Genomic DNA, 16,168 nt, shown 5'->3' with positions numbered 1-16,168 from the left:
TGCACATCTCCCGGTGCACAGGAGCCACAGGGAAGGGCCACCCGAACCCCAGGTTTGGAACGTGTTGAAGTCTGGCAGGTACCTTCTTGAAGCTGCAAAACACGGGCGTTGCTGCGAAGTGTCAGGAGAGCCGAGCTGAAGAACCGCACTTTTACATAACAGCATCTCCTTCCCTCGCCCACCTGCACTGAGTCAGCACAGCAAGTTCTCCTCAGCTGTACTTTCCCATTTCAGCATCAGCAGAAGGGTATCAGAGCTCCGTAGCCACCACAAAAGAACACATCAAGATACAGTTAAAAAAAGGATTTTCCTCCATCTATTACCAGTTTTTCTGCAGTAGGACTTCTTTTTTATGTTGCTACTAACGCAACAGATAACACAGAAAATTACATCAGGTCTTTTCTGCCCTCTGACTCATGTTCCTAAATAACACTGGTTGACTCATTTCTCCTGACTTGGCTGGAATCTGTTTTTCCTCTTTTAACAAACAGAAGTGGCTTTCCCCGTTCCTTCAGCTTTTCCAAGTGCAGATTCTGAATACTTCCACTATTCCCAATTGTAGGAAACGAAAACAAAAGCAAAGGGATTCTACCTGCAAAAGACAGTCCACCTACCTCACTGCCACGATTACAATGTGCAGAACCTACTCTGAACACACCTATCCGGCATCAGCGACATACTAAATGGACTCACTATATCCAGCCACAAAAGACATGGCCAACAGATTTACAATGAATAATTAAAGCTATTTTCTTGCAAATTTATGTCCTACATTCAAGCTACAACAGGTTTTAGATCACCTCGTGAGAAGCATCATTAAGTACTGGAAAACATTAACATGACGGTGATTAAATGAAGCCACAATGGGAACACGACACCAAGAGAGATATGCTATTTTATTTAAAATCAGACCACAGTAGATTACAGAAAGACTTCTTATGCAAACAAATCCACTGTATGTTTCACAACTTGCTAGGCATATAAAATTGCCCCTTTATGAACAGACTGTCCAGGATTACACAGAGGAACTGTTCAGGTGCAGGACGACTCTACCTCCTCCGAACTCGATGTTTGTGAAGTAGCTCTATATTCAGGCTAACAGAATTGTTGATTTGAGCTCTGTAAGTCATTATTCCAGTTTGAGAGGGCAGAGAAGTCCCAAAAGAGGTCGAGACTGAGGTTGTGGGAGTTGGGGCACTAAACGTAATGGTTACCCATGACTGAACTGTGCCCAGGGCTCTGCCTCCTGGCATCACATGAAAGCTTATATCCTAAATAGTCTCTCCATGGTCACAGGTACAAAGGTGACCTGTGTGGATCAGCTGTGCCACAACAACTGACTCCGCTTCCTCTAGGCAACAGCACTGAAGCGCAGCAAAACTCATCCTTGAGTTAGCACCCTTCAATGCTTATCAATCAAACAACTTAACCACATACAACTGAATTAGTCATAACTTACAAAACTGCATACAAAAGACTGGCAGAAGTAATGCCATCCAAAGAGAGCATTTTCACCGCTACCAACACTCTACAGCCGTGTTACACATCGTATTTAAAAGGTTCTTCTCTGCTCCAATTGCTTTGGGGAAGTATATGCTATTTGCAGCAGACATTAAAAATCCTCAAGACATTATAATATATATATATATATTTGGCAAGCATACTGAGCCACCCCCTCTCAAGTCTCAGCTTGCCTATGGCATTTTAATCTATCTTATAAACAGTGCAAATTAGTATGATTCTAACATCCTAGCCATAGCAGAATTTATTTATAAGCTATAACAGAACAGGAGAAGCTGTTGAAGGGCAACAGGTTGAAAGCACTGACACTTCTCTTGCCCGATTCCTTCAGGTTAGTGTTTCGTAGATAGGATTTTAACAGCTTTCCACAGTCATCCTTCTCCTTTATCCTTAAACATTACCAGCAGTCAAGTATTTCTTTACAGTTTGTGCGCACATACACACACAATTAATGGCAAAACGTTTTCCATGAGCAGCTGGACTTCAGTTACGAGATTGCTATAACTGAAACATCACATTAGTTACATAATCTATGTTCAAACTTACCCATCGGTGAAGGCAACTATAAGCTTACAAATAGCAGATACAGCCTTTGTTTCTTCTGAAGTATGAGGGTGAGTTTTCTGTAAAACAAAGTGCTCTTGAAGAGCCCTTGAATTAGAGTTAAGCAATGGCCATTCAAACGATAAAAATGCTATTATCCTAGTATTACAATCACAGGTAGTGATCCTAAGGCACATCAGCCACATGCATATGCAATAATGCATTGTTTTGCTTTCAGACAGAAAAATTGCATTAGCTTTGTCTGTATTTCACTTGCACAAGAGTTTGTTTCTAGATAAAGTATCCCTGAAAGGTCACGTTATCACAAAAGGTACCAAAAAGAGAGAAAATTTAACAAGTAGTAAAAATATTTCTGGACTACTAATACCAATAAAGTTAGATACAGAAAATGCAGTGCAAATTCACAATACACTTATCTATCACCTCCATCACTTCTGAGGATGTTCAGCCCTCGGAAAAAAAGTTGGCACTTGATAAGTGTATAAAATATACCTGGTTGGTTTTATTAAGTGTTAGCAAAACTGATGTGAGAGTGTTTTAGTTGTTGTGTAGCAGGCTCAAAGTACGGGTTTCTGTACTCTGTCATCATCCTGGTAGCCCCCAGCTGCTTTAATTCTTGCTAGACACAAATCATTTCTACAGCAGACTTATGTTTAGCATCCAGATACAACAGTTGCCATCCAAATACCAGCACTAATAGCACAGCAAAATTACTTTGAAACGAGTCATAATTAACCATGCTGATACGAAGCTTCAGTGAGAAAATAATACCAAGAAAAGCTATTACACTAGTTTTTAAAAAAACACATCCTGTACCATCACTAGAATACAGAAAAAACACACTTTGCAAACAAATCCAATGCACGTTGCTTCACAAAATTCCCCATCTACGGAAGGTTTCCAGGCTTGCACTGGGGAATTGGTTCAGATGCCAGGAATGCTGACCAACCTTCTGCCCTTTGTGCTCAGAAGGCAAACCAAGCCAAATAACCATATTTTCAGAATAGAGAGTTTCCTGTTATGAGCTTCATTTCAGATTAGTATTTGCTAGCAACCGCCACACTCCAGAGGAAATGATTAAAGGACAATCAAGGGCCTTACGTAAAGGAAAAAGAAGAGATCTTCTATTTTGACTGATGCTGTTTGTAGGACAGCCTGCCAGAAATGAAGTGCATTCCAGAAGAATGGTATGAAAGTGGTTTAAAGTAATGCAGGGGCTATGACAGATTCTGGACTGACTGATAACAGACTTAGGGACACATTCTGTGCAAGCAACAAGTGTTAAGACCTGCCTCCCCCCCAGTGCTCAATTAAAATATCAGCACATGTCTGTACCTTGGGTTTCAAGAGTCACATTGAGAGTGAAATCTGAGCTCCCCTGAAAAGCTTCTTCCTCCAGTGGCAGAAGTCAGGAATAGATTATGTAAGATGCAAACAGCCACCATGGAGTTCAAAAAGCTTCTCTGTTCTGCCTGCTTGCAGAGAAACATTAACTGCAAATTCCAGATAGATGGGCATGCCAACGACTGCAAAACCAGAGGAAATGGGTAAGTTAAAAATAGTTCTGCCAAACGAGAGATTGAGGGAGAAAATGAAATTCTGGAGCTTCAAGTGGGCAATTACCTGATATGAAAACACAGTATTTGATTAAGAAATACCCTGCCTGGATTCCTGGAATCACAGGATATCAAAAGCTAAGCACCTGTGTAAAAAAATCACTTCTGAATTCAAGGTGTGGAGAAGAAAAAACTCAACATAAAAAAGAGAATCTTAATAGGCAAGGAAATAAAAATGCCTGGTAAAGTTTCTATAAAACCCTAAACTGGCTCTACAATCAGTTTAGTTTAATTTCAAGAGACCAGGATATCAAGCTATTTAGGAGTGGGAGGAGCGGGTATTTCTGTTATGAAAAGCCTCAGGTAACAACTGAAATGTAGAAATGAAACTCTTGCAACTTGTACTGCCTAAAAACCATGCAACGTTTTCTGACAAGAGTTTCAGCTCAGCGAGCTCTGAAAACGTGTACCTGGCCACAAATGCCACTGCCTGGGCACGCAGCAAAGGAAGCTGATGCGGTCCACTGCAACTCTTTGCCCAGTATTCAGATGTGGTTGTTACTATCCAAACACCAACACTGATCAGTAATTCTTTAGAGGGACAAACAGCTCCCAGTTTGCAACACAATACATCCAGCTGCGATTGGAATACATCGGAAGGGGATGCTGATTTCCCATCTCTAAAGAATTCAGAGCGTGATTCCATTTGTAACGTCAGGAAATCCACCGTGCACCCTTTTGGTATTTGATGGATTTACAAACTTCGGACCCTTTCACCTTCCCAGACAAACCTCGTTGTCAAACCCATCTTTAAAAACAAAAATAATCACATTTACCAAAAGCAATTGCAAACCTCTGCGCCACAGCTCAAATCTTGTACTCCATTGTGCAAAGAACAGAGGTTTTCCATTGCTTACACAAAGTCTCTGATGAGGAGAAAAAGGAAATATAAGCACCAATACATAAGTTAGGCGCACCAAAATATTCACTGAAGGATAAAGCCAGGATGTGGTGGAAGGCGAGGTGGTCTTTGGGGAAGAGCTGGAGGATATTGTGGTACAAACTGAGATGGATATCCCGGCTGTGGCATTTGACTTGCAGACTGAACTCCTGGTCGAGGTGGGAGAGGAGGATACGGAGCACCTGGATAAGAAAGAGCTGGTCCTGAACTCATGGCTGCAGTAAACGGAGTAGGAAAGCGTCCTGCTGGGACTGAAGAAGGTGGAGGGGGTGGTATTCGTCGGGGCACGACTGAAGGCGTGTTTGCATCCGAAGTGTAGGAATCTTGAGGTGCTGGTGTTGTCTCGGGTGCTCTGGGCTGAGCCTGCGGCTGAACCTGCGGAAGTCTCTGTCCCTTGAGCACCATTTCTTGGAGTTTCTCAATTTTTACACGTCGCAGGTGAGCCAGTTTACGCTTGTTCTGGTACTCATCAATGAAGGAATCCAGTGGTATTTCACCATCAAGAAATTTTTCTGCCATATTCTGTCAAACATGGAACAAGTACCTTAGAAAATGGCATGCTGCAAAGGAATCTAAATGGTTTATATATCCTAAAAATAGCCTGTGATTTTCTAGCTTGCATATGGAAGATGACTGGCATACTAAAAATTCTGAGCAGCATTCTGAGTTACTTATTACTCAGAAGCACTGGGAGTTAAATATAATTTCTGCTTAAATTTATACTGAAGCAACAGCAGCAAGAACATCTGAATCTAGTTCTGAACATTCCCCTTATTATCAGAGGTGGGAACAGACCAAATTCAACAGCTTTCCAGACTGTCAGCTAAGCTGAGTTACAGCTCAGTACTGCTCGCGGTGCCAATAGAAACACTGAGAACTCTGCAAGACTCAGTACAGAGAAGCAGATAATTGCTAAGCCAGGATTCATACTTGTGCCTTTGGGTAAATGACGTTTAATTATTAAGACAGGGGACCATACCTACAGTCACAAAGTTCAACTTGCCCTGGGAATGTCTTTTTGTGGTCACAACTCAAGGCCAGTAAGCAGATTTCTTCCCCTGATACGGGTATAGAAAATGTCCTACAGGCAAATCAGCAAACAAAACCAAATACTTCCATTAGTCTAAAACAGACCATTCTTCAAGCTCTTGTATCACAGCAAGTGGTGACCACTGGCCCTAAACAGATATGTTGAAATCGTAATGGAATGTTTCACCAGAAATGTTGGAGAAAAAAACCAGCACAGGCACTGCTTTTCACTAGGTTATTGATATTTATAATGGATTAATATATACACCAAGCAAACACCATTGAAGAAAATATTCCATACTGATACACTATGAATTTGAGGCAATGCCAAGGAACTAAGACAGTTTGGCTTTCTTTTCTGAAAAGGAACATTTTCTCTCTTAAAGAGTAAAAAATCACTTGGATAAAAAAATCTTGCTGAAACCAAATGGCTTTTCACTGAAGTTCAAAGCAAACATCAGAACACGTTATTTAAAAGACCCTTTTTGTCTATTACATGTCCAACACTTCACTGCAGCTTTGTACATTGGAAGTCTTCAGTAATGTGCGTAAGTGGCAGAATTGAAGTGTACTGTCATTACCTCTGTGTCTTCCTCAATCTTAGCCCCCTCTGTCTGAAGCAGCGCTAGCAGTGTCTCCAGTGAAGCATTACTGGATTGTCTGTCTGTAATGGCACAAAAAGAACAGTGAATGTCAGCTGGCTCTAAGGGACTTTGAAGTTGTACAGCCTCAGCAAGCACACAAATTTCAAAGGCATGTATGTACAACAAGCATACTCCATTGTTCAAGACAGGATGTTCTACAGCAAGAAAATAGATTAAGTAGTTCAGGAATATTGTCAGAATGCTAAAAGCTGAAATGTAATTACAATGATGTAGTATCAAAAGGCAAAGCACTTGAGCAAGTGCAGTATCAGATGTATGACACTTTGTGATTCAGTTTGAAATGAGAAAGTTAAATGCAATATCCTGTTTGATTTATGCTTAGTCACCGAAAACTCAAATTGTTTTACTTTTTAGCAAGGTGAATGAATTTTATCCTAGAGAAGAGTAGGTCAACAACAGACAGCTAACCACACAGAAAGAATCCACAGTACCTGTTACTAGATGTAACAGACACTTAATAAATCATTAGAAGCATGATCTATTTCAAAACTGCACGAGAATGACATTACCTGATTCACACAGCTAAAAACGAGACACCAAAAACCAAACAAAAACATGCAACAGATTTACATTCACTTAGAAAACAGCAAATCTGATCTGTCACCAGAAAACATTACCTAGTTTTGTTTTCTTTATCTGGTATGCTTCAAAAAGAACTTGCAGCTCCCGATATTTTTCAGTCAAGTTGGATTTCAAAGACTCCAACTTTGGCTGGTACAACAGATTGCCTTCTGCCAGACTGCGGTTGCTGGCAAGAGTCATGTCCTTGCTGTGTTGAACATTTTGGGCCTGGAAATGTAAAATATAACGCATGAAATGACAGTGATAATATTAAGCAAGACTAATGGTTACTTAGATAAGATGGCAATATCAAAACTTATAAAAAAACTACAAAATTCAGCTCTCTGTAAAAATTAATACCATGGCATTGGACCTGCAAGTAATAACAATACTTCTGGGCTTTATGAACAGTGGGAATGTCTACTGTTTGGTGAACACAGCTTCAGTTGTTGCACTCTTTCCCATGACTTCTTTTTTCTGCTACACAGAATCCATTCTCACAAACTGTATTTTCTTGCTCTACTAATACACTACTTTGCTAGCATATCTAGAAGGAATGAGAAGGTCTATGCTGCAAACAGCATGTTGAAATAATCTAAAATGACAATGGACTGTTGAAGCTCATGGAGGAAAGACTTTCAGAGGAACTGCACTGTGCAGAAGGATCTCTTCTTTCAACTCTGAGCACCCCTAAATGATCGCTTTCTGAACAGGAATTAATACTGACCTGAAGTCACTTTCCTGCACATCTATCTCCATGTGCAGCAGAGAGCTCATTAAGCAGTTTTCTTCTCCAAGCTGGAAATAGTAATTACTTAAGTGAGTTTGTGCTGTGGACAAGGACTCCTCAGAACCCTTCTCCTTGGAGCAGGGTAGAGGTGCCCATGAATGCTCTGCAGGCAGAGCTGCTTTTGACCGACCAGAACAGGAACTGCATTCCTGATGCATTGAACTGTCTGTAAGAGGCAGGTTTTGATGCTACAGCAGTGTTACTGTGGAGAAACTAGTCTGGGCACTCATTTAGACACTTGTGCTAAGTGGCAACCTATGGCACCAGAGTTTCTTCTAATTCTTGTCACAGACTTACGCAAAGTCTGACCGTTGGCTGTCACAGCTCTTAGAGATCAGACTTCTGCATGCACGCCCTGCTACCTGAAGGTGCTCTGTAGGAATTCTTGTTCATTGTTTAACATAGAGGCTGCTTCATCCCTTCCTCACACACCACTCTTACTATTCCTCCATGACGAATGTTGACAGATAAAGCAACAGTTGCTCTAAAAAGCCGCTTTGAATCCCAGCAGATGCAGTAAGACTGCAGAAGAATGTCATCCCTTATCTTACTAAAATGCAAAACACAAGGACCGCATCATTACTGTACCAGAATATTCTTCCCCAACTATGTTAAATCAATCCTGGATTGAAACCAAAACTTGATTTTCAGCTTAATCATTCTGTTTAATATATCCTAGCCCAATGATGTTATTCCTAAGGAATAACTGACAACTCTCACTAAACCAAGATTCAGCATGATTCCAGGTTTGTTCATACACACATGCACACAATTTTATCAAGACAGCCTTTATGAGCTTTGGGAAAGCTGAACATTTAGAGAAGCCCGTCCTAGATGTCACAGAGTCATTAAAATATTCAGACATCAAAAGAATAAAAACCAAACAAAACCACAAAGCACCAAAAGCCAGGGGATCTGATTTCAGATTTTCAGTGTGAATCAACAAGTGGGGTAGTTTTCCCATGGCACAACAGACTGATTCCATTAAGCTGCCTCCAAAATCAATGAAACTCTTGGTATGCTTTTCATGACCTCCTACACTAACATGCCACTTCTAGCACACATCATCCCTGGTTAGCCGTAACAGATCTTACTTATGGACAGTTGTAGTTCAGCGCAAACACAAAGAGTACAGTGCTTTCTTCCTTTCACATGCATGGGTGGGTATACGAGAGCCACACCTCAGAAACAGGAAAAGAGGAAACCCAAATGAGCTATTTAAAAGCACCAGAAAAGGACAGAATTCAGGTGGTTTTGGCAGCCTGAGCACAGAACTGGGTGCTCAGGTAAAAACAGTTCCCAAGCACAGCAACCATGTCTTTGAAAGCTATCGCTTCCTTTTGAAGTATTTACACATTACTTTAATCTGCGAAATTCAAAACTGGCTCAATGTTAAACACATCTCTGTCCCCAGATATTGCTCTTAAAATACCAAAGTTTTACCCTCTTTCACCCTGTTCTTGATAAAACATTAAAAAAACTATCAACGATAATCCTGACTCCTAAATTCTACATCAATCAAAACAGAATTCTATTCCAAATAGTGAAAATTGGAGGAGCTGTACTTGTGATGCTGTTTTGTCTCCTCGAGATTCTCACATCAAGCCTAAACAAGCTTCCAGCTCTATGCTTGTGTTCAACTTGAATCCTTTCCAAGAATAAAAAGAAAATCCACCACTCTTCTCACTTTTAAATCCAATGCAAAATCATTCAAATTAAACTGGTTGCTTCCATTTGTATCTTCTCATAGGACGCAATGCTGTTAAGACTGTTGCTTCCAGAAAGCCCCCTATTTTACCTTTCTTTTTCTAACAATGATGAAGGGAACTAAAATACACGACTTAACAGCTTAATTACTGGCACTCAGCTCCTTCCAAATCACCTGCCATCACCACAAGCTTCGTTAACTGGCTGTCTTCTGAACTGCCAGCCAAAGAAGATTGCGTGCAAAAAGATTCATGCTTTCTGATGCCTCTCCTCTTTCACCATTTTAATGAGCAAACTACTTCCTTCAAGCGACTTCAGTTTGATTTGGTGATTGTATTTTCACTGCTTGTAAGGCTCATACTTTCATTTCAAAGCAGCTGCACAGTCAGTCTGGGAAGACCAGTTTTATGAGCGAACTTTGATCCTTCTGTGGGATGAAGAACATGTGTATTTCCTCTAGAGAGAAAAAAAGCCAGTGAACACCAGCCTGGAAACCCTGGAAAAGCACGAAACCCTGGTAAAGGAACCTTTTACTGAAATCATATATAAGGAAGAGGAGAGGGAGGAACTCCAGATAAACAGAGAGAATAAGAGAAAAAGCTTCCTTAAGTTAGATAAGGCTTTCGCAGTGTTTTAAAACATTTCTTCTAGATAATTCACCTGCCTCAAGTACCATAATGTCTCTCAACAGGACTAAGGCGTTGAGGAGGAAGCAAACGCCTAACTTTCTACACATGATTTTTTGAATACTTTCAAATCATTTCACATTTGTAAAGATGAATAAGCATCAGTATATGATGTACTTTGACTTGTAAAAATAAGACTAAAATCAGTATTAGAACCTACCTCCACCTAAAGCTGAGTGACATCCTGTCTGTCCTTAACACCTGATACCCAGCAATTATAGAATAGTGTAAACTTAAGTGAAAGTCTTCAAAATACTTGGTTTACAAGTGAAAAAAAGGTGTTCAGAATCACACTTTAAGTTACAGTGCTTAAAATTACACAAGACTCAGTGATTCAGCCTTCTCCATATTATAGCACTTCTAAGGGCATGTTTTTTCTAAGCTGAAGAAGAAGCACGACTGACATTTAATGATCAATTCAAGCATCTTCACTTCCAGCATTAGTCTGTGTGAGGCTTCTTTTAAAAATAGACACTCGAAGAGATGAGAAACTTCAACTGAATCTTACTCAAAACCATGAGAACCAGTTTCTCAAATGAAACCAGAGGAGCTGGGGAAAACCCATCCACCTGTTCAGTGCCTTTAAATGCTTCATGTCACTGCAATCAAGTTCGAAGTCTCTGGAATGAGTGAATTTATTTCACAACAAATAGAATAGTTACAACCTCAAAGCAACGCAACTCAAATACAGGCACGATTCTACAAACCAGAACAATCTCTGGCACTGATGTATGTCTGTGTAATAAATTTTTGTGCAACTGTTCCACTGCATTTGGAAGTTAATTCAGGGAATCAGAAAAGCAAACACTGTGGAGTTTGCCTGAAAAGCCCTACAGGAACACTTTCAACACTGACTAATTTAAAACAAAATGAGAACGAAAACACTCCAAAGAGTTGCAAAATCATCCAAGGGTCAAAGATACCGCATGACCGGTCTATTAAGATTATCGATGCAGCACAAAGCATGCCTTCAGCATCCATTCACAGCTCTCCACAAGCCCAAGACAATAGCCAAGCAAGGCATAAATCCAGTAGAAGTTATTTTGTTGTCAGATGTGCTGTGCGACAACATCGTGTTATTAGCAGGGAGCTGGTACTGTATCAGATGCTCACCTGCCTACTGGAAGCGCCATCAAAAATAGAGTTCTTAAGAAACATAAGCAAACAGTATGAGATTCTAGCAGTATTGCTAACAAAACTACTGAGGTCACGAGCACTTCAACAGGCAGGAAACATTAATCTGAGATGAGAAATACCAGTCAGAATCACGAGACAGGAGGCAGGGTAATATTGAAAAGAACATATGCTTTCCCTTTAACTGCTAAGCTCTCACTATGAATTCTGAATGGCACAAATGGAGCAATAACGCTGAGCTGCTTATAACAGGATTTTAATGGCAGAAGGATTGCTCACCACTGAGTAGACCACTCAAACCAAATTATGCGCACTGCAAGAAAATGAAGCCATGGACACACAGTAGTTATTAGACAAAAAAAGTGGTTTCTGCAGCACTTCAAGCCTTAAGATGCTTAAAAAGTGGGTTTCTTTAACAGAAATAATTTGAATAATTTTACTCAAGGGTTTATTTAATAAGCACTTCGAAGAACAGGCAGCGGCAAGTGCTTTGGGAATTGAGATTCTACTGCTTTCATCAACTGTATCTCTGTTTCATTCCACTTTTACAAAAGGAAGAAAAATGATGGATAAAATTAAAAGAGCTTAGCAACATCTTACTGTTTAACAGTTACTCCAAAATAATGGCTTGCAGAAAGAGTTATCTGTGCCAAATGTCCCCAAGTAGCGTCACTCCTGTTCATCCATAAGCATGTTCTCAGAAGAACTGCCTCCAGAGCAGCCTGAGCAAGCAAAATCCCAACTACCCACAAAGTCCATCAAGTGCTGCTATAATTATAAGCTTGCTTTGGCAAGCACCACATGGCAAGTAGTCTCTCCCTAGTTTCAAGAAAAAGTCTTTTAAGGAGCTGTAAATACAGTTTTGTGTGGCACCATTTTAATTGCTTTATACACAGCATAAATCCACATTAGTTTTAGGTTTCTCCGGTCTTGCTCTAGCTTTTATCATGCTCACATTTTCTCTCTCACTTTCACATATTTGTAAATCAGGAATGAATTATGCAGTCACATTGGGGAAGTATAAGGGTACACGTTTGGAGTGTCAAATTTACCCCTGAAACAGGAGCTGACAGGTGCATAGTAGGAGAATAGAGACTTCTTTTACACAAGATTTAAGTGTGCTTCTCATCAAGTGCTGGTATACGATAACATACCCTCTAACAACATCTGTTTAGTAATAAATATTAATACACATTCCAAAGTCATTAGATTTGCTAAATTTAGATCTTCTGATTATATAAGTACTAGCTTTAAAAATTACTAAATAAAGGTTAAAAGGGAAGTTTCAGTTCCTAGATGTTTACTGCAAAGGAAAGAGACACCCAGAACGGCAGTTTGCACTCGTCAGGCAGAAGCAGGTCACTCATTCCGTGCTTAGCTGGAACAGAAAAATCTATGGTTGCCACCAAGTCTAATTCCTAACTTTGTAACTAAATTTCATGTTTGGCAAACAAGAACATAACCACTTGCACAATGTGGTTTTAGGACAGGAGTGGGAATCCCAAGAAATCTGGGCATGAATTCACATACTTTCAACTTGGGCTTTCTGCACTGCCTGATCTTTTCAATTGGCTTTTGAGAAAAGGACTATGCTCAAAAACCCTGTTTGTGCTTTCCAGTGTGCTCTGAAATCCTGGAGTGAGAGGAAGGCAATACAATTCTGACTTCTTGATTTCCTATAATTAAAGTCTTGAAGAGCAAATACATCTTGGCCGTAGAACCTTAGCGGTCAGTAACATAATGTCACACTGTTACTAAAGCGATGTGTCAGTAGATAAAAGGAAAACACATTATCACCAGTGTCAGGTCACAAAGTCTCCCATTTATGCTGTTACACCAAAAATCACTTTTAGAAACAACACACTTTTGTTTCATGAAGAGGTAATAAAATCTAAGATCTGTAGATGTGCTGCAGAGATTAAAACCCAACCCTCCTCAATTTTAAAAGACTAGGAGTACCAGACAACTGGCTTCCTTCCTCTTTCTACCAGACAAGATGTTTGCTGTTTAAGCCCACAGGCTTCAAACACAACCTCCCAGACAGAAAAAGCAGCAGCTTAGCTCTTTGCTGCCACATTTTTACACACCTGGGTATACAGTGTGAAGGACACTGCACATACACGCTACCCCTGCGAAACACGAATGTGCATGCGAGCTCACACACAAGATACATACACACACCCCCACAGTGACACACAGAAATCCTGCTCATATGCCGCACAGGAATACATTCCCTTTAAGGTTGGAAGTGCCTATTTTTAGCTATTAGCAACAAAGCCAAGTGGTTTTCCAAATCCTCCTCTTTGTGAGCAGAACACTGGTTTTTGAGCTAGGTTTCCCTTGCAACGAGGAGAACAAAGGTTTTTTCAGCCATGGAGTAATCAGCTTTAGCCAACTTTGTCACTGAAAATACAAGTGACCTCAGAGAAGTGGCTCAGGAATCATGATTTAAATCGACACGCCACAATAAAATTACTAATTTAAGGACTTTGGAACAAATCTACAACCTAAATACATGTGGACTGACAACCGAACACCTACACAAGCAGCAGTGAAGTCACCACAGCTCCTTCTTAATGTTCAGGATTTCCCTCTCTCCCTCTTCCTGCCACATGCTTCACAATGAAAACTCAGAACCCAGCAGCACAAACTCAAGCAACGAACAATTCAGTGAAGGCAAAACCAGAATGAGGAAGAAGTATTCAAGTATGGCCAATTCCTTCCAAGGTGGGTAAATGCATTTCGCGTTGGACAGACTCTAGTAAAAGCCTCCGTGCACAATAAAAGAGGATTATACCAGACACTAGCACAGCCATATTTCCACACAGCTTGAATACCTTCAAACCTAGCCACACTTTCCAAGCACCACAAAATATTCCCTCAGGCCCAGAGAAGTTTACTCTACAATTTAAAAGCCTTCTGTTGCCAACTGAAGAGGAAAACCAGAGGGTCAAATTGAGAATATGGTCTAGTTTTGCAGTGAAAGACAATCTTTTCTACTAAGGTCATGAGGTTTTCTGTCACTTCTGACCTACAATCTTAAGTGTGTATTGACAAATAAATAACAAAAGAGCCCATTGAGCCAGACCTGCTCATGCACCTTGTCAGAGGTCACATGGAAAAGAGCAATACTGCACCCATTTATATCTTTACAAAGTTAAGACTGTTCTAATCTACTGGCTTTTCTTACTGAGTTTTTAACAGAAGGGTACTCCTGCCCTCCAGCAAACCACAGTGCTTCTAAGATCTCTGTGTGTTCCATTTACTACAGCAGTATCTGTTTCCTCAGCAGTTTCAGTTCCTAAAATACAAGCTCAAATGGAAAGCTACAATGCCTGCCCCCTCTTTCAAATCTATTGACATAAAGTTCAAAATACAAACGGCTGCCCAATGCAGCAAGTAATTGCCATAAGGACACCTTATTACCTTGGCCTTCAGTGGGCCTCTGCATCTAATACTTTGACAATATGGTTTGAGGTGACCCAGAACAACTCCCTTGGAAGTACCAAAAAGGGCAGGCATCTTAGAGGGAAAGCAATTAGAATTGATTTTACTTAAGAAACTGATCTTTCTCAAGAATATACTGCCACTTTTCCTTTCTATTTTTTCTTAGGGCTTTTGTCCTCTAAAGCCAAACCCAACCCAATAAACACAAGACCGAGAGAAGTTCAGCACATTTCTTTTCTTAAAAGTTTTCCTCTAAATGGTTTCATCTTATTTGCTGTTAGCTGACTACAGTCTTTCAGACACATCTGTGGCCATATAACCTTCAATAGCCTTGTATCAGAACTGTTAACACAGTGTCCACTGGTATATAGAAAAACCAGTAAAAGACAACCACAGCAGCAGGAAGAAAACGGGCTTCTGTTTCAATAACCAAAAGCACGGCTTAGAGTCCGATACACTGACAAAGGCATTTCAAACGGGCAAAACAAGCACCAGAAAGCCTGACAGCCCTCGCTGCGCCCAGCATACCAACTCGGGCACACAGACATCTCTTTCATATTGTTCTGAATTAAAGTTGCGCCGAGATCGAGCCCACAAACAGGACCGACTTCACCCTGACAAAATCCTCCCTCACGGCCAAGGCACAGAACAAGGGCTGCATTAACGGAAAAACTGATCCCACCTCCGGCCCGTCACTGTCTCCTAATTTAGTCCAAACCGAGCGTTTTCGGCTCGGCGAGCCCTCGGCCCTCCCCTGGCACCCGGCCTCCGGGACAAGTGCCCAGGCACGGACCCCCCCTCCGTCACCGAGGGCCAGCAAACAAAAGGCCGAGAGGGAAGCTGGGGGGAGAGGGGCAGGCAGCGCTGCCCGCAGCACAGGGGCTCCGTCTTCACCGGCCGCTCCATGGCCGACCGGCGACCGTCGAGCGGCTCAAGCAGGGCTCGGGTGGGGGGAGTCACCTGAGCCGGGGGAGGCGGGGGGGGGAGGCGGTCATTAACACCCCACAACCCGCAGCGGCCATGTACATGGGACAGCGAGCCCCGCGGACACGGCGGGCAGCGCCCCGCCGGGCTGAGACGGGGACCGGCCCGAGGGGAGGCCGCAGCCCGGACACGGGGCGACGCGGAGCGCCCCTCACCTCTTCCATCTCGCGAGCCATGTCCTGTAGCTGCTCCTCGTCGTCCAGCAGCGCGCTGAGCTCCTGCAGGCTCAGCGCCTCCAGGCGCCGCACGTCCAGCGCCATCCCGGCGCGGCTGCCCCGGCCCCGGCCCCGCTGCCCCCGGCCCCGCTGCCGCCGCCGCCACCACCACCGCCAACCGGAAGTGCCGCCGCGGTGTCGCCCCTGCCCGGGGTGGGCACCGCCCTCGGCGCCCCCTGCTGGGAGGGCGGAGCGGCAGCGTGCGGGGCGGGGCGTACCAAAGAGGCTGGGAGGAGGTGGTGGACGGTACCAAAGGGCGGAAGGGGTGGGGGGGAGCGTGCGGAGCGGCGGAGGGTGGCCGAGGTGACAGGGCTGAATACCTGTTTAGGGTAAAAACAGCCCAAAATC

The 16,168-nt window shown here is 42.3% G+C and overlaps 1 protein-coding gene across 2 annotated transcripts; it reads right to left on the bottom strand.

The window, feature by feature from the left end:
* Positions 1–877: 877 nt before the first annotated feature.
* VPS37B (VPS37B subunit of ESCRT-I) lies at positions 878–15,924 on the bottom strand. 2 transcript variants are annotated; one of them, XM_065692528.1, is made up of 4 exons: positions 15,761–15,924; positions 6,914–7,085; positions 6,213–6,295; positions 878–5,124 (listed from the first exon to the last, which is right to left on the bottom strand). In XM_065692528.1, exons 1-4 carry the CDS (start codon positions 15,863–15,865, stop codon positions 4,627–4,629), a joined length of 858 nt encoding a protein of 285 aa, XP_065548600.1. In that variant the 5' UTR covers positions 15,866–15,924; the 3' UTR covers positions 878–4,626. The 2 variants fall into 2 exon arrangements, with proteins under 2 accessions (XP_065548600.1, XP_065548601.1); XM_065692529.1 differs by lacking the exon at positions 15,761–15,924 and adding an exon at positions 7,585–7,605.
* Between the last annotated feature and the right edge of the window lie 244 nt (positions 15,925–16,168).

Source organism: Lathamus discolor, chromosome 12 (assembly GCF_037157495.1).
Source record: "Lathamus discolor isolate bLatDis1 chromosome 12, bLatDis1.hap1, whole genome shotgun sequence".
Classification (NCBI taxonomy): Eukaryota; Metazoa; Chordata; class Aves; order Psittaciformes; family Psittacidae; genus Lathamus; species Lathamus discolor.
This window is presented reverse-complemented; position numbering and strand designations above follow the sequence as displayed.